Raw genomic sequence first — 24285 nt, 5'->3', positions numbered from 1 at the left:
TGCCCCTAGTTGCTCTCCGGTCCAGTCTGTTTGATGACGCTTTTTACGTCACTGGCTCCAAAAAATCCAAAATGGCGATCAGGAAGTAGCAAAATCCGGGCTTCATTTTCTCGGCGTTGAAACCAACGGGTGACGTCACGGTTAGTTTACGCCTGATTGTTACTTCAAAAGTATTAATAAATGCAGTTTGATGCCTTTGAATAAGGTGTGATCTGCCACTTGTACAGATCATTATTTGTCTAATTTGTGCTTCTTAATGCAGAATCCTTGTGCAGAATCTCAGAGCAGGTCAATGACCTTTAATGACACTATGATTCATATTGGATTTGATGGCGAGGCAGAAATGCTGAACTTTACACGCTCCTTCAATCTTGACATGCCCTAAAATAACAAGTTTTCACAGTGTTTGTGTTACATTTGAAATCTGTTCCACCACAATTCATACAATAAAGTCGCTCTGAGTCTATATTTATAAGTAGATTTCTACCAAACAATCTTTCTCCCCTGTTCTCCCCACCAGCAGTTGATCACAGGTTCCAGATCCCCAGGTTATTTCAGTTACTCCAGACAGCACCGGGCTTTAGCTGTAGACTCCTTATTCACAGGAGGACCTTTTCTCACTCTCCAGCGATAAACAAAGAGATTGGGTGGGGGTGAAGATGATGTTGCCTCTGGTCACAGATAGAGAGCGCCATCGTGACAGCACCCATGCTCTCTATAGCTTTTATCTACCTCTGCTTTTTATAGTCAGAGGCCCTTCATGTGACTCCTCCTGGTGCGCTCAGAGCATGTGAAAGGCAAAGAGGCCGCCTCTGAGGAAATCACAACAAATAGCACCTCAGGGACCAGAGGAAAAGCCTGAGTATGCAAAGCTCGAATGAGTGCAAGAAAGGTGAAAGTTGTAGTGTGCTGGAGTCAGAGTATTAAAGGTGAGCTGGAGGGCCGAGCCAGGCGGCGGCTTAATGTTTATGTGAAGGAACTTGGAGAGGAAGTAATTATGTTTGAAGAGGATGAACAATATGTTCCTTAAGATTACAAGTGAGGGAAGGGGGAAGGTAGAAGATTGGAAGGAGGGAGAAAGAAGCAGAGGGAGGTATCTGTCAAGCTTCCCGACCCTGTAAATCAGTCGTCCATATTTAGTTGGAGAGAGGGCAGGCCTAGCAGTAATGTAAACAAAGCCCGAGGGAGGGAAGGAGGGAGAGTACATCAGCACTAATGTTTGAGCCTTTTGCCCAACACTGCGGTCAGCATGGTCTTCAGGAAGAGACAAGAACGAAGCTGATTCAACTGAGGAGAGAAAGTCCTATAGAGGAGTTGACTTCTTGAGAGGTTTTGTTAGATGTTTTTGCATTTTTAAAGCAGCTTCTTCAAAAGTTTTGACAGTAGGCTTTTGGCGCAAGCAATCAATAGCAAGCCCAGATTTGTTTTAATATGAGGCAGCAAGGACTGGATGGGAGGCACTAGCTTCACCTGGACTTGGAAAACTAGGATAGACAGCCACAGGAATTAATGCACCACCATCTTACGGTCATGCCACAAAAAGTTATCTAAACAAAGCTGAGACAAACAGATGAAAGATCGTTCCTCGGTTACCAACGGCAAAGCAAAAGAAGCATCTGCCTGACTGCTGACCATCCTCTGTTCACCATGAGTGACCTGTGCTCTGAGAGCTCTGAGGAAGAGCAGTCTGAAGTTGATGAGATACCACAGGAGCCTAAGGTGACCCGACTGCCCCTCATCCAGCTCATTCCCAGATCCAAAACGAATTCAACAAGTGGATCTCCAAAAGATTCGCCCAAGGATTCCCCACGTGGGTCTCCTCGAAACTCCCCGCTGCTCTTCAGAAAGCTGATGATGAACCGCAGCATCAACCTCCAGAGGCGCCGCTTCACGCTGGCTCACACTCCCAGGTAGAGTCTGTAACTGTGCGGCCAGGATGGCAAAGATAACAGTGCTCAGTCCCTACCAAATGAACCACAGTACTCTTGTTTAAATTTAACAGTACAGGTAATTTCCTCTTGTGTATGTGCCTGTTTAGGACAATTTAAGTGAATATTCCAGTTGCAGCTAACAGTACTTGATTGATTTTTTTATTTTCGTGCCATGCACACGAGCGTGTCAAACCCTCATGGGTTTTCAAGACACCAACATATTAGCACTGCAGCAATATATCCAGAACACACATGATTCTGCCTTGCACTTCTCAAACAAAATATGTTGCCTTTTATCCCAGGCCTGACAAAGAAATTCTGCCATGACAAAGGTTCTCCTTCTAAAACATAACTTGTTTTTCATGGTCATGCATCCAAAAGAAATCAAAATAAACAGAGGACAACTTACTGAAAAATAGTAGTGGACGAGCCATAAAAATTCACTAATATATAGGCTCCAGTTCTCTATAAGTCCCAAAATTCTAAATGCAAGCATATTGTACACACAATAAAGATATGTTAGGAATATTCAGTATATTTAGGATTTAGTTGGAGGTCTTAAATAATTTGCAAAACTATGAGACTATCACCTTAAGTGCAACTCCTAACAGTCTCTCTGTCATGTGTTCTTTCTTTGCAAGTTTTTGCAGTTGGTAATTAATCTGTCGGTGCTTATCTGTGTGTTATTGAAGATGGCTCTCGTGTCATTTCCAAGAGTTACTCCACTCGGTTGCAGATGGTTAATAGTTTTTGGTTTATTTTTTGTACAGGCAGCGGTGTTTGCCACTGTTAAATGGTTGCCCCTAAGCTTGTCTCATGAAATTGATGGTAACCACAAGATGTGCATGTACAGCCACATTACGGTCATGCACACTGTGTCCTTCTAGAAGAGAATCAGCTTCTGTTTTGGTGAAATTCAGACAAATTAGTATCTCACAAAAAATTTATTGGCAGCGTTTTATCTTTTATAAACAGATCAGTTGATATTCGTTGAGAGTATTACGCTGCAAGTGCAGAATTGTTCTTTGTTGGTGTTTTTCATGATTTTTGGCTTTTATTTCTGTAAGACTACAAAGTGCAGTTGATTTCCAAGTTACCCATAGTGACTTCTCCCTGAAAATGATGAGCATTAGGTCTATATTAGGAGTTGGATTTCAAAACCTACTGTCACTTTTAAAGCTTAAAGCTGCTGTCTGGAGTTTCCGTTTGTTTTCAATTTATGTATCATTTTTTAACAAAGCTTAAATGTGTTAGTCTAGTTCGATACTATAATATAAAGTTAGTATAACGCGATATGAAAATTTATTCCTGAACTCCGCCTTCCTCTCATAGACCCCCATGTTATTCCAAAAAGCGCCGGTCGCTGCCGACCAATCAAGTTCGAGCTTCAGCTTTGTCATGCTGTCAATCAACGGTTACGCGCACAGCAAGCAAGCCCATGCAGAGGTGGGCGAGCTACGCACTACGCAACCGCGCGCACATTTGTTTTGCTTGCGGAGGAGAGAGCATCAGGGATCAGCAACTTCCAGAAAAGTTACCAATCCCACGGCTTGTCAGGCCAAGAGACTGCAGGATGTTTTTTGGCTCAGGGTGCTCGCGTCGCTCCCCGACCACGGCCTCCATAGCCCGCCTGACGGCTTCGTTTAGATGCCCGACCTCTGGAGGAAGATGTTGGGGCGTCTGGGACATACTCTTCGTCAGAGGAGTCATGCAATTCTGAACTCTAGATAGAAATAAATAAACAATGTAACACATATACACGCGTAAATGCACTAAATTTGATAAACAACGTCATCCAGAGGGATACACGAGTGTAATCACATATTGAAACTTTACTAGTTCGTCCTAGCAGATTCATGTTATTTTGGTATTAGGACAAGTTAGACTCAATACAGCATTCTAACGTAATTCCTTTATTATTTACTAAATGTACTAAATGTAGAAGAGTGGAAAACAGCAAAACAGGCAAGATGCTGCAGCACTCCGGGCACTTCTCTCATGTACTGCGCGCGTGCACAAATAAAGGGGCGAAATCAGAGGGAGGGTGGGACCAACAGTGTTTTGGGAGACGCTGCGATTCAAACTCCGGACAGCAGCTTTAATTTCCTACGGGTTTGAGTGTTTTTCCTAAGCTTTGTGCACCTTTGGTTTTCCAGCTGAGTGGCATCATCTCAGCAAACAGAGCTCGGCGTCCTCCCTGTTGTCGCTGGAGCTGCAGTTTGTTGTTCCACTTACTTGTTAAGCACACACTTAAATCTGTCAGCAACAAAGTCATCTTTTTTTATCAACCGCACGCCAATGAAACACATCTAACACCTGGATATTTCCTGCTGGGCTTCAAACACTTTAAATTCACTCATCTGTGACAGAGGTCATAATTCTCGTTTGAACAGAGTACAGGAGTCCTGTTATCAGTTGTCCCCACTCTGCTACCTGCAGATAGCTTTCATTTTATGAGCTGTTATTACATCATATTACGTCTATGATTGCAATGCGAATTCAATATTTACTTGGCTAACAATGTTACGGCAAGAGTCATATGATCAATTAAGCCATATGCGATCTTAACTTTTTGAAAGAGCAAGAAAAAACCCTTTACATAAACATACTTACATACCGTCTTAAACGTAAATGTGGCCCGATATACAAACAGACAGATATTTGTCCTTTTTTAGCTTTGAGGGCTCAGTATGTTTCACTGTCAGTGTGTTAAATATACCTCTGTTTCTTCAAAAGAAAAGCTTCTTGTGGAAAGTTGCAGAGCACTGTAAAACCAATTTTTATGCACATGCCTGCTATTTTTCTGCCAGTGTTTACTGACAGCATACACATGCTTAGATGTAGGCGCCCTGCAAATCGAAGCTGTTACAAGGTGTCTCTAAGTCGCTGCAGTGATGTTAGATCACATTCACCTCAGTCAAATAAAATTAAAAGCACAAGAGAAACTCTAGCTGGTGCCGTAAAAACCTACCTTTCTTTTACTGGCAAGAAATGAGTATTAAACCTTCCTAAAAAAAAACAGCACAAAAAGTGTTTACAAGTTCATTCACCTTTTCAAACAATGGTCTTTGGATTTACTAGCTGCACTTCAGCGCAACTGTTTCATTAATTTCAGTGTGTCTGTTGAAAATCTAAATATTAGAGGGCAAAAGTCCAGTGAAGGGGATTCCGAGGCGCAATCTGGAAAGTACGATGGTTTCAGGGCAGAACAGATATTCAACATGTCAGCTTTTATATTAGACAGCCCTGAGGTCAGGCCATTGAGGAAGTTTCCCTCTGCGGGATTTTGTGCCGTGTCCCGTTTTTTGAGCTGAAATAAATGCATGGAGATGAATTATAGCAGGATGACTGGCAAGGAGGAGGAATTAAACAAACTGGGGGTCCACCGGAAAATAAATGTCGCAGGCAGCTCAAATATAGAACATACCCGCAAAGTTATTTTCACTTAGTGTCTAAGTTGATTAAGCCTCTTTTTCCATTCCACAGACACCGTGTCAAAAGGATTTTTTGGTGAAAAACATTTTGTGAAAATAATTTTTACAAGCCAGCTCTGGTATGACAGTCAGTTTTGTTTCCATTTTGTCTTTTGTCAGTAGAGCTATTATGGAAACAAAACTGGGTAAAAGGCTCATAATAACTTCCCTTGATGGGTGTCTTCATTGCTTCGGTTCGGTGTGTGATAGCATTCTTCATGAATAAAGTGACTGTAACTGAATATGTAAAGTAGATTTAGGAGTGATTAAATTAGGACGCTCTCGACTAAGATTGATCAGTTTGTCTTGTGCGGTCACGTCTGCTGTTTTTCTCTGTTATCTTAATCCTTTGATGTTCTGTCACTTTTAATGCCCACTAGGGTTCAGGTCTTGAAGCATGATTATTGTTTTCCAGACTCTGCTTCAGGGTGATCTGTGGCTGTCTTCTAACTTAGCCACTAACTGTTAGCATAGCCTTAGCCACTGTGAGAGAAGCTATCTTTCTAGTTTGTGGCAACAGCTTCTGTTTCTTTTTCACTTTTCTCTGCTTGCGAGACATTTCTGAGATCATGGAATGATGACAACCAGAGAGAGGAGGCTGCATCAGACCTGAAGTAGCACATTTAATTCAGCAATAATTGGTCAATAATGTACCGATACAGATAATTGAAAAAATGCAAAATATCAGCCACAATAATAGCTGATAATCAGTCTAGAGAATGCAGCTTTGAGGGGTGACTACCCACGACAATAACCATGATTGGTTCAGCACCTTAAAGGCAACGAGTATGTGTTAATTTATTTGACAGAAATCTATTAAATGTGTTATTTCTACACATTTAATAAACAAAAATGTCTACTTTCCTCGGATAAATGAAAGCCCGATTAACAAAGGTTGAATTGCTATTTTTATTCTCAATTCATATTGTTTTGGCACTAGTGAGTTTCCAAAATTCATGTGATATATGTAATCTATAGAATCTTTCTATGGAAAATCACATGCTACCCTCATATAATATTGGTTACATAGAAGATCATTTTAGTTCATATTGTAGTTTTACTCCTTTCAATGTGACTAGTTTAAATAATAGTCTCAAATCAGCTCTTCCATATATGTTAAAATTGTAGAAGTAGAACAAAGCAGTGATCATGTCCAGGATGCTCACACATTTTTCATATGAAGATGAAAATGCATTGCCTCTTCTCCTCCACTAGAGGCTGCTGTGTTGTGAAATGTGGTCAGAAAGTCTCTGAGGAGGATGTGTGACTGTGATGGATCAGAGTAAAGAGAACTTTCACTGATGTCTGAATTTACAGGGAGTCAAATGTTTTTAGGAAGATGAAAAAGAGTTTATTAAGTCATTCTGACGTAATGTTGTTGAAAACTTTTGTCAACAGATCAGTGAATTTGCCAGTGTTTTCCCTCAGCTTTTTTCTAACTTGGGCAATGCAGATCAGTAATAGTAAATAGTGTTAGTGACTAAATGAGAATGGCATAAAAACTCTCAGCTTATTGAATTTTCTAAGTCAATTTTGACAGCTTTGGTTGTTTGATTTGTGCATTTGATTCAAAACAGTTCAGAAATCTGTGAGGCTTATGTTCCCCATGGGATTAAAAGTTTCCATTATTAAACATAAAAAAATAAGACATGCATCTTCAGCCACGCAACAAAAACAAACTGCTACAGTATTTAATGTCGCTCTATATAATGTTCAGTATGATAAACTATTTATTTTTCTAATCTCTTCACTTTCTCCAGTGTTGTTTTTTATGTTTCACAACAGAGAGAGTGAGCGTTGTTTCAGCCCAGCTTCAGAGTCGACAGTTGAACTTGATATTTATCATGAACAGTAATAACCTCAAACTATCTGCTACAGCTCCTCCCTTACATTGTGAAAAATGGGACGTTTCCATCTTTTACTAATCATCTATTCCCTGAAGTATTTTCACAGTCACGTATTTGATCCTAGAAAATATTTGTTTAGCTCTGCAGAGGATATTGTGTGAATCAGATGGATTATATGATGGCATGAGAACAGAACTCAATATTTTAAAAAAAGGAAAATGGAATCACCTTTTAAAAATAATGTGCACACGCACAATATTGAAGTATTGATCGGCCTGTTGTTGCTGCTGGCATGGAGGCAGGTTGGTTACATGAAAATAAAAACTGAACACTCTCACTGTAAAAAAAAAAAAAACTTACAATAGTCTAATCTGGCACAGAGTAGAATTATACTTCTTCTTCTTCCACTTCATCTCTACTATCCAGTACTATAAACTCTACTTTCTCATGCAATAACCGTCATTCTCCACACTCGCTCTCTACAGTTTGCTCTCTCTCTCTTTCTGTCTCTTAACCACCCCACCCCTTCTCTCTCCCTCCACAATCTCTCTTTCTCTGCGTCTCTCGCTCTCGGGGGAGACAGTGTTGTTGTTTGTTGTTTTAAGCCTGAGTTTGGTCCCACCACTCTCAGGAGAGAAGAGAAGAGAGAGCAGAAGTCTGTTATGGCCCGCTGACAGGGACTACATGGGACAGCCCACTCCAGGGAGCATCTGATGGGACTATAACACTCTTTCCAGCTCATTTTTTCCCACTAAGAATAACTGCTCAGTCCGTTGGTGGTTGCAGTATCACAGAGGCAAAAACCTGTGCTCAGATGGACAGCATTGTGTCAAGGTTGCCGGACTCGATTTTTAAAGACAGAAAACACCTGGGGCCTGCTGTTGAGGAATTCAGTTTTGTCAGCTCGCTGCTCATTTGGAAGAATTCAAGCTTGTTGTTTCCTATTTAGGAGTACGGAGAGAAGGGGGAAAACACACACAAGAGAAGTGTTTATATTGGCACGTTTGTGGCGAGCTGAATGAAGAACGAGTGAGGAATTAGTCCCAGATGAGCACTGACAGCTGACACCATCCTCAGTTTCACTTGATTTGATTCGGCCCCATGCTTTTGGCTGTCAGTGAGACGATATGCTAACTCACTCTATGATAGGTCTTTAACAGCCAAGACTCTTTGCCTTTTTAGGCTGTTCACACCCACGCACACACACACACACACACACACACACACACACACACACGCACTGACATTAAAGCTGGGCCTCTCTGATTCCTCCTTTTCCGCAAATCAAATGGACATATCCTCACTGCCAGGACCAAAAACTGAACTGCAAATTGAATTTCCACTTTGATGCACTTTGGCTTGTTGATTCTGCACCGAGCTGGAAGTGAATCACTTTAGCTATCAGGTTTTATCAAAGAAGCACGGGAGGAGACTAAGCAGGCCTGACCCACCGTTGCGTTCACTTTCATTCGTGCTCCCACCAGGTGCAGGTGACGAGACTCTTGGCTTTTGCTGTTTTGCATCTTGATGTTGTTTTGCATTTGTCTTTCTTGGACCTGCTTTTTCCTGCACCACCCTGTCAGAGGAACCTGTCTACCGGTACCATAACATATGACCACAGACAGCATAAAGGAATGTGGACAGCTTCTCTTTCTAATTTGTGACAACATGGGGGTTTTGATCGCGCCACAAAAGTTCATTTTCTTCATCCTTCACCGACCAAAACTGCGATTTTGATGATTATCTGAACTCAGCGCAACTTTTTTTGTTTTTTAAACCCGCCACCAAAATGATGAACAAAGATTCTCGCTTTTCGAGGAAGATGCACGGCAACTTCTCCACCCGCAGGCACTCGTGCATTGGGTATGTATCCATTTGTGTGTCACTGGTTTTGTGTTTGTGATTGCTGTTGCCGATGGACAGCGGAGGCAACATACCACTTGTGTTTGCAGATGTTCAGGAATTACTGGAAAGCTGATTTCACTTGTTTTTGTATCTGGCAAGTACTGTCAGTTTTTGTCGTTAGAGTACTCTATGAGCTACTAGGGAATAGCTGCTTCTCTGTTTCTGTGTTTACAGCGGTGTTATGTTGGTGTTTGCTGGTTTCATGTGTTTTATTCTCGGTTCTGTTTCGTAGTTGTGATATTTCAAATTCCAGTCTGAGGATACCATTTAGATTACTTGAAACAACCATGCTTGTAGTGGCGAAGCTGCACCTGTGTGCCGTTTTAAACCCTGGAATAACTTAAACTCCCAAAACAAACAACACAACATGTTGTGGTGAAGCCGGTGGGGTGCTGTGGCTGGTGGTGCAGGCCTCGGATGGCGTAGTGGATCAATGTCTTTGTCCACTGGTGTCCTTCCTTGGGGTCCATGGACTGAAGCCAACCTGTGTATGTCCATGTTAGGCATGGTGTTATTGTCATGTGGTGCAGGACTTTTGTGTTTCATAAGAGCACTGAAGAAATATTTGCGTGCTCTGGAAAATTGTCCGTGAGAGTGGCAGACATGGCAGATTTCATGTGTGTTTTCTGTGCTGTCTTCTAGGATACCAAACAGAAAGGAACGATAAAATGACAAGATGTAACTCATGTTAACAGACTTCCTCATCTGCACATTGATGGGACTAACTGACTTAATTGTAGTTGGAACAAGATACGACTGTGTAATCACCAGACTGGAGTCACAAAAACAGAAAATCTACTACTGCTGTCATGAGATCCCTGCAAGACATGTTGTTATGTAAGTTTAAATACAAGTATAGACACATGTAAGGACACACTGCATATGAACACACACACAGAGGAACCCAGAGGCCTTAGAGACTGTGTGCAGTGTTAGAGGTATCTCACAAATTAAAGAAGCAACTGTAAAAAAAAAAAAAAAGTTAAATGTCATACGTCAGAAAGAATAACCTTCTTTCTTGCAGTAAGAGGGGAATAAAACATTAAGTAGCTGTTGTGAAAATGCACAGTGTGGCAAACTTTTCTGAACTCTGGGCATAAGGCATGTGCCTCACGAGTGTCATCCAAACTCCTCCAGCCGTGAGCCTGTTTGGATCATATGAGGAGATCAAAGCAGGAGATTTTAGACCTCAGCCAGAAATACAGACGTGCAGAATGGAACAGAACAAGCCTCTATTCTCTTATTACCTGATTTGTACATTTAGTTTCCTGGCTTAAAAAAAAAAACAGGACTGAAGTGGAGCCACTGTTCGGAGCTTCAGATCAAAGTAAAGTTCAGATCCTGTTTTTCATTTTCGGCACAAATAACAAATAATGCCAGATGATGGAGAATATATCAGTAATGAACAGCTGACAGTGGTAGCAGTACTTAAATTAGTTAAGATATTAAATTTATTTTGGAAAAAAGTATTTTCTCTACCCTTATGCAACACATGCGCACACTGAGACAAAGCAGCCTCTGTCATCCAACTGTGTCCATCACAATAGTGGCAGCTCTTATCCTCACTTGTACTAACAGTACCAGGGCCCTATTCATCCCATCCTTCCCTCCCTACACTCCTTGTAACCTTCTCAACAATTAACAACAGTTTTCATGGCGTCTCTGGCAATGTGGTCACTTTAACAACACAGTGCCTCTGCATTAAGTCGAACATAGCCGGAGATGAGAGCTCTCAGACGCTATCATGAGAAAATAGTTGCAGTGACGGTTTGAGAAGCTGGTATTTATCTGAAGGACACAATGGTGGGACTAGACACTGTGAGGTGAAAGCGAGAGAGACACATGCAATTACGGACTGGCTGGGAAAAAGAGATAATCTGGACAAATTGGGGGGAAGGGCCCCAGACGGGAGGGCGGTGAAGAAGTGATAGGGGACACTCGGGCTGAGATAGTGCTGCTTTTAGCGCAGAGATAATGATTAGAAGTAGAGGGCTGGACTAAAACACTGGAGGGGGGCGGGGGAGGCTGGATGAAAAGATATTAAAGAGATATTATGTGTGCAAAAACACGAGAGGCAGGTGACTGAAAGAATACATTTTTTTTTAAGTGTCAAGTGAGGTCCCGTAACCAAAAGGGCAACAGTGTCAATGTCAGAGGTCCCAATATAGCTGCCAGTCCCCCCCTCAACAAACACACACCCGGATTAGTCAATAGGGCCTGTGTGAGGCTGTGGCAGGCGGGCTGCTGTGTGCGTCACTGCTGTACTCCATATTTTCAGCATGACTGATTTCCCCAATCGCCTCCAGAGCCTCATCGATTCCTAAGTGGCAGCCTGGGACTGCACTAACGCTGCTGAAATTCAAAACGAGCAGCTCTACTGTAATTTTCTATTCACAGTGTCAGAGGATGTAAAAGGCGCATTTCCTTTATGCAAAGATAGAGACTATAGCAGGAGAGAGTGTACAATGCAAAGATAATTAAAGCTTTAAGTGATTGTTTTCCAGCAACTCTATATCCTGAAAGATCTAGATGAACAGATGAGCTTTAGTTATTAAAGTTAGCAGGAGCTGGGATGCAGTTTCCTAAAAGATATTTAGTTAACTTAAAACACAGTGTCATGTTACTAATTACTAAAAGAAAGTTTCTTTTGTTGCTAGCGCATGCTCTGGTTGTTACAGTAAAGTATTATCAGGATGAACATATTTTAACCACTAGAGGGAGAAACGGACTAAGTTATGCTCAGCTATTAGAGTTCAGTGACCTCCTGCAGACCAAGCAGGAGTTGGATGTTTTGGATGTTGGAAATAATACGGTGTGACAGTTTGGTAGATTCTTTTTTTTTTTGAGCCAATTTTATTTAAACTACATGTTTTTATATATATTTATATACAGCTCAAAAATGGACAAATGAAAACATACACATGATAAACAAAAATGACAAACTCATGGCATCATCTGAACCCACATAAAGCGGAGAATTAAGTTTTAAAGATAAATTACAGAGCAGCAAGGGGTTATAAAACATGTTAAAATACACAATCCAGACACAAATATCATTGCATCTCCACTTTCAGTTCAAACAAAAACATCTCCCACAGCCTGTTAAATATGTAAAATCAAATTAAATTAAAGTAAGCAATAATAAAATCCCATAAATTCATAAAGGAACCTAATTCAAATGGGATTTTGCTGTTACTTTTCCCATTCAATACACTTTCTTTAATTTCTCTCTCTATTGGTGGAGGGTGGGAGGTAGTGGGCTGAGCCAAGACACAGTTATCATTTTTTTTACCACCAGTCGTAGGATATATAGTAAATGTGCCTTCTTTTTTATATCCATCTCTTCCTCTGGAATGGAGCCGATTATCTAGAACAATGGTTCAAGTGACAAATCAGCACTTACAATGGATCTTATTTCTGCCTGAATCTCCTCCCAAAATCAGTTTGGTAGATTCTAATTCTAGTTTTAGGCTCATGGAAAGTAGTAATTTTCACTAAATTATACTTTTATTGTGCTGTGAATTCTCATATTATAAAGTGATGTTTAAGATTAATTAATCTGGATGTGAAATTTCACATTTATATTGTTACATGTAACAGAAGTATGTTTTTGCGCTTTTTTTTCTGTCAAAGACACAGTAGCTTTTACACTCTTAACTCTTGTATTTCTATGTACATATTCACCAAATATTCTTATTACTTTTCACCTTATTTTTAATTGCACTACTGCTGCTGTATAATCTATATTTGTGACTTTTTTTTTTACAGAGGATGTTATATGTTGTTCTTTACTGTTGCTACTTGTCACTTCCTTGCATCGAGATCCATATTTGAAGTTTTATCTGCTCTCATGGCTACAGCATATACAGGGATTCGGACTCTGTTTTTGTGTCCCTCAATGAACGTATACACTTTACAGAGTTCACTACATTTTGAGTCTAGACAGACACAAATGGAAGCTGCAACTCGACCGGCTGGCGGGGGTTTATGACTGCGGGGCTGTAATTCTACTCTTTTCAACTCCTAAAAAATGATAAGATTTGTGGGGCATTAAAGTACTGCAGGTCCTACTAGTCTTGTTTACACCTCCTCTTACATACACAGTACCCATGGAATAAAACATGCACACATTTTTAGTTGGCCATATGGCAGCTGAGAGTGTATATTCAAAGTCTCGTTCAGTTTGACGGAGATGGGAATCGTGATGTGGCTGTGAGATTTTCCCATAAACACATCCCTGCCAAAGGAGTGGCCACCTGCTATTTGGTGGTGGGCACAGTCCTGTGTGTATCCGAATGTGCATTTTAATCTGTGTGTGTGTGAGACTGTGTATGTGTGCGAGACTGTGTGCGTGTGAATTTGCATGTGTGCCTGCAAGTCTGTCATCCACCCAATCCCCAAATCAGCCGAGCCCCAAACCTCTCCGTCATGCTAGCAGATGGCAGCCTAATGAATCATGAGACGACACACTAGCCTTTACTACAGTACATGGTGTAATATGACGTCGACATCACAGAGACACCGAAAGTTAAATATAGGCTACTAGCAAGGGCCAAAAGCTGACACCTGGTGCTGCGTCTTTCTTACATACGCAGTATTTTGGATGACATTTGCAGAGTGAAGAAATTAGCTGTATTCTGTTTGCATTTCTCCTGCGTTGTGGTAAACACACTGAAAGCTTATATTTTAAGAATTTGCCATGTCGATACTTTATACTGCTGCATTGTGGTTATTGCCGGATACAAAATGTGGCTGTCTAAGTCAGAAATGTATCTATTTTTTTTATTTTAAAGGAAGCAGTTGAGACTAATCCTTACTGGAGAGTCTGTTGCAGAAGTAGAAATGTACAGTCCTGCTCGTGTGAATGTGTCTATGTCTAATTTACAAAAAAGTACATTAGAGTACATTTGTATTTCCATTTGACATGGTTGCACAACATTTTGCACTACATTTTCTGACACTAGCTTGTCGGATAGTATTTTTTTCACTTTAAATACACGGTATTACTAATGTTTTGTACTGGTACTACAGGAATACAGCATCCTAGCACTATTTACTGCAAGGATAGATCAGTGCAATGTGTTTTTTGAGCATTTTATGAAGCACCACTGCTACTATAAAACAATGTCTAAAAGAAACAAATGTAAAACTTCCGTGCTCCTTTAAGTGTGGCAGCTGTTTTTAATATGTTGTGATGAGTGCTGAGAAGTGAGAGGGCATTTCTTAATTGCTTCTAAATCCTTTAGGGAACAGTGTGTCTTTAATTCAAACCATGCTTAAGTTGTTTTCAATCTGATGTAATTGAGTGACTTGATTTAAGTGCTATTTCTTCTCATAGAGCCATAACAAAGACTGCTTTGTGAATACTGTTTTAAAAAATAGTTCTGGAGAAAATTCAGCATTTATTGACCCACATGAGAGCATTTAATATTTTTTGAGCATGTCATCCCCTCCTGCTATTACGATAATGAAATATTTGATGTTTTCTGGTACTTTCATTCAAACCTAATTGGTTGTCAGAGGACACTATGACGGTGGAAATTAATCAGTATCAGCTAGCTTTACAAACAAACCACAAACAGACAGTATGTTCGCTGACAGCCAACAACTCTGACACAGCGCTCCTCGATGACTTCAAAACAGCTCGTTATCCAGGAATGCTAACCATGCCTCCATGTAGCCAACACATGATGTCATGAGGGCCCTTCGCAAATAATGGACTATTAAACCCACAACTGAGGGGTCAGCCAGAATTTATGATGCCCCGCTGTTTTATGAGTCCTGGAGATTAGCTCGTCACATTGTTTTGGCCTCGCCGTCCAGCGCTTCAGAACACGCCTGTCTTGAGACGAGATGTGAAGATACTGAACAGAACCAAACATTTAACGTCTGTCTTTCTTCAAACATCACTCTCTTCCACCACGGTGACGCAGATACATGGAGCACTGTGAAATCTTCTGATATACTGCCAACCACTGACTGTGTGTGAGGGAGTACTGCTAAATGTGTGTGTGTGCATGTCCACTCTGGATAACACAGAATAATGCACTTGAACCATGTTGTTTAAGCACTTACAATTCTTCTAACTGCACATGAGAACAATTTTCCTGTCATGAAAATGTGTCAAAAGTGCCGACCGCTGTAAAGTTTAATTCATAACACTCCCTCGACTGGTTAGCATCAGGACACTGTTCAACACAATGGAGATTCATTCTTTCACAAGACCAGATACATGCAGCGTATACCACAAAACATAAGTGTGAACTCAGAATCTGTGAACTAAACAAACTGAAGGACTGCAAAGTCGAGGCATTTAGTAGATCAGGCTTGACTTGTAGCATGTCTTTATCCAGTTGTGAAGATTGTGACTCTGTTCCTGCACAGCCATTCCCGCTAAACCCAAACGGCTACCATTTTATTTCACTGGAGTCGTGTAATTGGATTTATAAACTGTTACCGTTCCTAATTCAGTCTCCAGAAAGCCATAATATTCAGCAGTGTTGTGCGTCTGTTCAGTTTGTGGTTTTGATTGGCCCTTTTTGTGTGCGCCTCTTCAGATTTCCTTAAATGGAAGTTTTTTTTTACCACCACAGACACAGAACCTTTGTTTTATAGTAAAGGATTATATTAAATACTCTGAGTGAACAAACACCGCAGTTACAATTTGTCTGTGTTGCATGTCCCGACCAATATAAATATAAAGTTGAAAAAAAATAAGTTGAAAAAAATAAAGCCAAATGAAACAACTTTTAACATATGCAGTAATAAGATTTTTGTACCTATGTAATGGAGCAGTGGTATTGTCATGCATTGTAAAGTCAGTGGCCTCTAGAAAGGGGCCTGGTTCATATTAACGATACCTACTGAGCCTCTGTTGTATTACTACTCTTATGTTCTTGCTTTTTCTTTCCCATTCTCACCTGTTGTCTCTCTGCCTAACATTTGTGGATTCCATGATGATGAAGTGATGCGACTGATTGATTTGCCAATTTAATTGAACCATATCGTACTGCAGAATGTAGCTTGAAGGTTTAGTCCATTTATGGAGGTGTGTTTTATGTGGAACTAGCTGGAAGCAATAGAGCAATTGACCATTCGTCAAGCCCTGCTATGCCTGTCAAGCTTTCCATTCCTGCAGGTCACATAACAGTGAACGGTGGCAGATTCTCTGCTCAAAATGTCAACATTTTAAAATAGTAGATTCTTCACTTTAGAGAAGCCGGATGATGATAGGCAAAACATATTTCTTATTTCGAGCCATCAATGGTAGATTTTGCTGAAATGCAAGTCACCTGCTGGTGTTATCAGCTGTAGCCAACAAGCAAGGTGGTTAAAATAGTCTTATTGTGCCTCTTATGAGCAAATTATTGAAAATCTCACATGTCCCCCATAAGTGTCTTTCAGTTTTCAGCTCGAAGCATCAAAAAGATGGTTGATTTTACCTTTGATTGTACAACTTCTTGTTTAATCCCTGTTCTAGATGGGCTGTTTAAAACAGCTGAGCTACTGCTGTCCACGCCCCCTTCAGGAAAAAGACTCTCTGGGCCAATGATTGACAGCGTTTAAGAAAATTAACTGTACAGTTGTTTCTCTTTGAGCGATCATTTGACACGGGAATATTAAATTCTCAGCACAGCCATTATTTCTTAATCATTTGTATGGTGACTTTGGCAGACAGTAGTCAAGCAGTGGAGAGCTGTGGCTCTCAAATGGTTCTGAAGTGATTGCTGGTTAGTATGTAGTTTTAATGGGCTGCATTTCAGTTACTATTTCATACTTGCTCGGTTATCTGACAACAGAAACAGAAAAGCATGACCATGAGAACAGATTTATTGTGAATTCAAATGTATTAATATACAGCATACATGAACAAAGAGAGCAGCAGAGATGCAAAAAGGTGGCTCTGGCAGAGTTTACATTACACTGAAGCACAACAGACAATTTCAAAACACATTAACCCATCCAGTCTTGTTCATTGGTTTCAAATTGCTCTTAAAGTTTCCACCATTTCTAAATGTTCTTTGGCTTTCCAGTTTCCACAGAGCTCTGACCTGTGGGCTACGCTATCTAAGCTATTGGTAGCATCAACCACATTAGTTACACAACCTGCTAACACTCAGGATTTTCCTCTGATGTGGGGTTGTTACCATCAAAAAAAACAAAAAAAAAAACACTGACTCTTCTGGGTGCATGAAGACACTTGTGTTCACTCTTGCAGTCAACAGCAGAATATTTGCTGTGACTGTTGGTTCCTTTGCTGACAAATTGGTGCTCAGTATAATTCTTAGCCACTTATGAAGATGGGAGGCTTGATAGTTGTCGACTTGAGAAAAAAATTGTATTTATATAGGACTTTACTATACCTGAAAAGTAACCCAAGCGCTTTACATGTTACATCACATTCACCTATTCACACACTGGTGGCAGAAGCTGCCATGCGAGGCGCTAACCACGACCCATCAGGAGCAATTAGGGGTTCGATGTCTTGCTCAGGGACACCTTCCATTAAAAATCTTTCATTTCCAGCTAGAATAATCATTTACTGTTACAAAACATTATACATCACATTCACCCACTGATGACGGAAGCTGCTATGTGAGGCGTTTAACCATGACCCATCAGGAGCAACTACGGCATCAATGTCTTGCTCAGGAATACCAAGACATGAGCTCTCTGTGGCCAAGGATCAAACCGGCAACCCTCCGGTTGCAAGACAGCCACTTTACCTACTGAGCTATGTTTCTCCCCACCCTCCCTTTCTACCTCTATGTAGATATTCCATTAAAAATCAGTCGTTTCCAACCGGTTGCAAGGCAGCCACTCTACCCACTGAGCCATGCCGCCCCCAGGGACCCCCATTCCAATTACTCTAAATGGAATAGTAATATACAAAATGAACATTGTGATGAATTTAAGTAGACTTGTAACTAGTAGTGGAGACCATGAACCTATTAGGACAATATTTACTGAGCTATCAAACTGAGTGAGAAGTAAGATGGTTTTCTCATAGACTTCTATATAGTTTGACTTCTTTTTGCAGCCAGAGGAGTCGCCCCCTGCTGGCAGTTAGAAACAATACAGGTTTAAGGCACTTCTGCTTTGCCTTCACTTTTCAGAAGAAGTATAATTCACAGAAGATATCAACAACTGCTGCTTAAGTTACAGCAAATAAACACAGTGCTTAATTAAATGCTTACACTTTTTGCCTTTACTTGTTGTAGTGGATAAACTTTAAAGAAATATCCCCACCTTGTGTACCCTTCTGACTGGAGTGTCACGTATCCTGCTGCAGCATGTGGAGAAATCTAGCGCTTGACAAGGCTGCCTGGTTGCTGTTCAAATTGTTAAAAGGACTTGGTTACACCAAAGCACCCGCATTTATCATCCAAGCCCCCAACCCCCAACTCAAAGAGGAATTTTCTCACCCTTGACTCATTCTAATAAAATCTTACGAAACTCTTCCTCTTTGGTCTATAAATCTAAAGCTAGGCTTAATCTGGCTCTGGGAAAATAGCCTGTAGATTTATGGCTCCTGTTTCATTTTGCTGATCTCTTGTCAAATATTTCCTGTTTAAGTTCTCTTATGGCGCATACAGAAGGTCGACCAGCTTAGGTTTCATATTTGCTTTTCCACATTTCTGGTCTTCAAAAATACACTGCCCCTGGCCATGGGTGACCTTGCATGCTCGTTCCTAAGCCTGTGTGTGAGTACATAATGTATGCAAGTACATGTGTGTGTGTGTGCTTCAGTGTATGAGTGTGTGTGTGTACATGTTCTTCATTCTCAGCAAGCTGTGTCCCAAGAGCTACTTACTGTAATACCTTATCATACTCATCCTGACATCAATCTCTTTACCTAACGCAGACAAGACCGACCTGTCACACACATGTGTATGAATGTACGCTCCATCTGGAAAGGATAATGGTTGTGCGCCCAAAGCTAGAGCGCTATCCTGCGATTGTGTCAGTGTTCGGTGTGTGTTTTTCTGTGAGTGTGTGTGTGAGAGAGAGTGAAGAGGTTAAAATGGCTTAAACATTTAGGGAAGGCAGGAACCATGCTGGCTCTGATCCCGCCCCTTTTCTCAGCTCTGACCTCACTCTGAAACTTGTTCCCCTATGTGTGTAAAGCGCGCACACACACACACGAACACACACAGACACTTGCTCGGTAACATGCCGACACAAAAACACACGCGCGCGCGAGCGCGCGTCTGCTCACTGACGCACGCACACAGACAGCTTGTACAGATCCGTGCACACTCTGTGTAGCCAAAAAGAAACAAAAAAAAAATGACACGCGCGCACACATGCTGAGGATAAGGCTACTGTGACAGACTGGAGCAGAAGAGCAACTTTGCCCAGGGGAAGGAAAGGTCTCTGCTCTGTGATTAAAGGTGTAGCAGCCAGAGGATATAGGAGGAAGCAGAGAGAGAGAGAGAGAGAGAGAGAGAAAGGGAGAGGGGGGAAGAGGGCAAGAGTGTTGCGCCACATTTAGACCCAGAGCAAAGACAAGATGGGGGACCGATTAATGGAGCTCTGCTGAGAGTGATGAAAAGCTTTTCCCACAACCTGCCAGGCAGACAGACAGGCAGCCGGGAGAGTGCAACTCTGAGGGATTCAGGTGCACGGGACGGAATAGGCTCCAGATTTTTGAATATCACTCATGACAAATCAGATCTTCAACAGCACACAGTAGCAGGAGATTGCATCGTCCCGGTCATCCCGGCTCTGCTCTGGAGCCACTGGTCCTAGAGCTGCTGTCCACTCCTGCCAGAGGTAATGACAACTCCTGGGAAGCCGTGGAGAGCCGCCGGACAGCCCTACAGAGCGAGACAGACGAGGAAGCGGGCCGGAATTTACCGGGATGAGAGTGGCCACAAGCTGAGGAGAACCAAGAGAGGGAGAACAGCGGAGCCACCGAGAAGAGGAGGGTGAGGACGAGTTAAAGAGAGTAGGCTAAAGAAAGATGAGTGTGCCGACGAACTGTGGGTTCTGTTACTCTGTGGAGCGGAGTATCACTGTGCGGAGTGGGAACATATGGGGATCGCCGTGTGCTGTCAACAGGCCTATTGACATCACACAGAAACGCAGGCGGTAATTAAGAGCTATCTCATTTACTCTCACTCCGTCCTCTTGTCTTCCCTTTTTGTTTCATGTCTCCTTTCATCTCTCCAACACACAATCAGTGCATGTGTCATTGCACAGATTATAGAGTGCGCTGTGTGAAGCTAGTTGCAAGGTTCTGATTGTAAAAATGGCTTTTACTGAGATCCAAGTTCATTTTCTTTTTAGACTATAGATTTATCTTCAAGTGCCTAAAATACAGAATCACTCTTAGAAAATTGATGACTTTTTTATATTGTATTATTTGCAACAAAAAAATTGATATCCCACAGTATGCCATGTCTTTTCTAACTATAAATATCTAAAATCTTCACACTGCATACTTTTATTATCAGCAGCAATATTTAAGAAAACATTCTTCTGTCCTTATCAGTTGTTTTGGTCGACATCACCATTTCTAAAAATATATGTTTATCATATTTTCTCTTGACTACTTGTGTAGTCTCCTGTTTTGTCAGACTAGGCACAACTCAAGAGTTTTTTTTTTCTTAAATTACACCAAACACACTACATATCTTTTCAGTCTTGCATCTGTTGATAGCATATGGACAAAGAGCATAGGTTTTGGACCGTTTGAATGTTGTATTCTCTCTGGTTAACATTTAGGTTACTTTCTTTTTAGCCTTTAATGCATCAGAAAGGAAACTTGATCAATTTAACAGCCGGACAAACTCACAACATGAAATGCAGTACATATAAAAACATTAAATTGATGATTACAGGTGTCACTAAACCAACTTTTTTTAAAAGTATATTATGTAGGTTTGACAAAATGAACAAACTATGAAGGCATCTAAATGTATTGTAAATGTGTGTCAAAGATAGTAATGCAGGCGATGGAGTGTCTGCAGTTGTGTTTTATGAACTAGCTGCAGAACTCTTTGAAAGGTAAGAGAAATAGTGTCAAAGTTAATCAAAGATTGCACATTTATGGTATTAATTTAAAAAACTACTTTTCAAAAGTAGTTTTTGAAAAGTAGAAAACTGCTTTTTTAATTTCACTGATGAAATTATGCAATACTAGCCGTCCTAACCTGGATTATACGTAGGAGTGAAATTAATTTAGTGATTTTTGGTGCTCTAATGGCAAGCCAGTCTGTCACATCTTAACATCAACTTTATTACTTTTTCCCGACAGTTGTGACGTCTGAAATGGTCATTCATATATACAAGAAAAACAAAGCACATGTGTCACTTTAGTGCTGCCTTCACATTTTGTGCATCAGCACATGAGAAATCCAGTTTGTTCACCGCGTAATACGTAGGGTTTTTCCTCATCTCATTAAAGTATATCTGCCTGACATGTCGCTTTATTGCTACTGTCCTTTGCAAAGATATTCTCACAGGAAAAGTCCACTATACATTTTGCAGCTTCGCACATAATCCTCAGGGCCATCAGGGAGGCTTGGACGGAGGACTCTGAGATAAAGTCATGTTTACATTACGGCCCTCTGTCTTCTCTGTTTCTTGGGCAGGATCTTTGTTTATCAGATGTAATGCAGAACATTTGTGAGCTCTTAGGATTTGGGCAGTTGTTCTTGAGATTTAATTTCTCCCAAGACCCCTGCCAAGAAACGTAGTTGACTTTTGCTCTTAAACAAGCAAGAACTCCTCCATAGCCGATTTTTAATTGGTAATGCAAAACTGCAGACATGAAGAACCATTACTCTTCGAGCTACTGCTGAGATTGCTTCCACCTGGGGATCTAAAAAGCAATCCAGCATTTGTCTGCTTGCTTAGTGGCAGCTTTATGATCAGAGGTCTTTGTTGAGGAAGATCAGGAAGTGGAGTTACAGACCGGAAGACAGTGAGCGGGAATCTTTGATCGAGCCGAGTTGTCGATCTTTGAGGCTACACCATTGATCCTGATGGAAGAACTCACTCTGCTTGGAGTCTCCACCACCATTTTATTCTCTAGCGAAAGAGTGACAAGGAGCGCAAGGAGAGTAGAGACACATGAGATTATCAGTGTCCATTTTGAGAATCTATTAATATCACATATTGAACAAGGAGACACCCTTAGGAAGCAGATCTATTTTTTTTTTTAAAGTACAAGCCTTTCTTTTTTGCTCTTCATCTTTACTTTCAAGCTTTTCCTATTTTCTTCTTGTCTGAGGAATCTGTCAGTTCACGTAAAGTAGAGCATAGTTCTGGTACTAAAGATATATTCAGAGAACCCATGTAGACACTCAGACATGTCATTCAGAGCTCCTTCTGTAAAAAAAAAAAAATTCATGCATGAGTGCATCCTCACGTCGGCATGAGATAAGCTGACAAGATGAGCCTGCACATGGAGGAGGAAGGATATAAATCTACAGCTTTTGACATCAGACACCGAACTTAGAGTGTCTCATGTGACTTCAGTACCAATTGTCCCAGATAAAGGCAGAAGACAGCAGTCAGATAAAAGTCAGCCTTTTATTTAGATAGATGTGTGCTGAGGTTTTGCATGTTTGTACATGTCTACGGCTACAAGTGTTGACGTGTTGAATACATCTTCTCTTTATGCATATTCTGAGTGAGTGGTGACAGTTTGTTTTTCAGTGCGGTGGTGACTGGTTTCAACTTTTCTCCGTAAAGGTACCACCTGCTTTTCCTAAAAGAGGACAGATGTGAATTCCCTCCAAATTCCTAGTACAGGAGTAGCTTCTTTCCTTTGATGTGTTACGCTGCGTTTATTTCTAATTTAATTTAAATTTTATGAGTTTGGCTGCAGGCAATGAAAGCAGTCTACACAGCCCTTTTTTCTCTAACTGTATTTGCCAGTTCAGAATAACATGATAATTAGATAAGGATGCACCAGTATTAATAGCAGGATTTTATTGCAACAAACTGCTTGGCTAAACTGTCACCGAAAGAAGTGAAAAAACATTCTGTAGCGAAAACAACACAACTCCAACACAGTCCGAGGAGTGAGAATCAGCAACAGCCAATTTTCCAGCAAATACTGGAGCAGCAGGAGAAAATGTCCAGATACAACCCCTAGACACTAAAAATGACAAAACCTATTCAGTGCGTTGCTCTTGATGACCAGCAGTTGTCGGTTTTCGATAACACAGAATTTTGTCTCACCATCTCAGCATATTGGAGTCCAAGTAGGAGCTTCACTCATGAAACAAAACTCAGTGATGTTTGGACCAGCAGTTTGCCCAACGTCTTTCATCAGCTTCACTGCACAGTGAATTGTTGTCGATTTTACTCCTCATCGAGTCGTATTACTAACCAAGCAGTTTGGGTTGTGAGACGGTCTTCAGCACTGTTGCACATTTTTATTGATTGTAATTTCATGGTAGAAATACTATGTTATTAATAAGTATTTGTGTCTGTGTCTTGGTTGGAAAAAAGTTGCATTGGTGCATCACTGATTGCAGAGCTCAGGTTTTTAGCCGCAAAAGTGGCATTATTTTAGGGATAGCGAAGATGGTTGGCCTTTCAGGTCACCAACTTGTTGACTGCTGTGACATTTTGTTAATTTTGACATTTAAAATCATCTGAGGGTGAAAAATCATATATTTGACATTTCTTCCAAAATGTCAGCAAGGCATTTTTGATGAGTTTGTAATGAAATTTCCTGTGTGGTAATTCTTCTAAATTGTTCAACACAAATACCTGCAAAACTAATAACATTCTCATCAATCTCATCTAAATGCTCGTTAGCAGTTGGTAGTGTATACGCTATCATATCAAACCACATCATAAGCCTTTTACTTGCTGTACATCAGCATGTTAGGGCTGTCATTGTGAACACATTTGCTGATGTCACCATCCAGTTGATGTAACCTCTCTCTTCTCTCTCTAGCTTTATGTATATACAGTCTTGGTTGTCAGATTGAAAATAAATGCTGTTTAATTAGCTTCATTAGCTTCATCCATTTTACTTCTCTCCTCCGGCCTCCATCCATTTACAGTCTGCTGTGTGTCCACAGGCTATTGATCTAATTTCCCTCAACGCTGTCTGCAGTGGGCCTAGTGCAAAATGAAGTGGCAGTGACACAGAGCATTATG

General features: G+C 40.9%; 1 protein-coding gene across 4 annotated transcripts in view; it reads left to right on the top strand.

Annotated features, from left to right (window-relative positions):
- Positions 1–7819: 7819 nt before the first annotated feature.
- The window catches only part of pde4ca (phosphodiesterase 4C, cAMP-specific a), a 44898-nt gene continuing 28432 nt past the window's right edge, over positions 7820–24285 (top strand). The window contains exon 1 of one of the 4 annotated variants that reach the window (XM_051953270.1): positions 7820–9114. In XM_051953270.1, the coding sequence (XP_051809230.1) occupies positions 9041–9114 (74 nt within the window). In that variant the 5' untranslated portion in view covers positions 7820–9040. Of the gene's footprint in view, positions 9115–19472; positions 20251–24285 lie in introns of those variants that run through there. The other 3 variants (XM_051953268.1, XM_051953269.1, XM_022193449.2) reach the window with 3 other exon arrangements.

The sequence above is a fragment of the Acanthochromis polyacanthus genome, chromosome 9 (assembly GCF_021347895.1).
Source record: "Acanthochromis polyacanthus isolate Apoly-LR-REF ecotype Palm Island chromosome 9, KAUST_Apoly_ChrSc, whole genome shotgun sequence".
Taxonomy (NCBI): Eukaryota; Metazoa; Chordata; class Actinopteri; family Pomacentridae; genus Acanthochromis; species Acanthochromis polyacanthus.
Note: the sequence above shows the minus strand (reverse complement) of the source record. Positions and strands in the feature narration are given on the sequence as shown.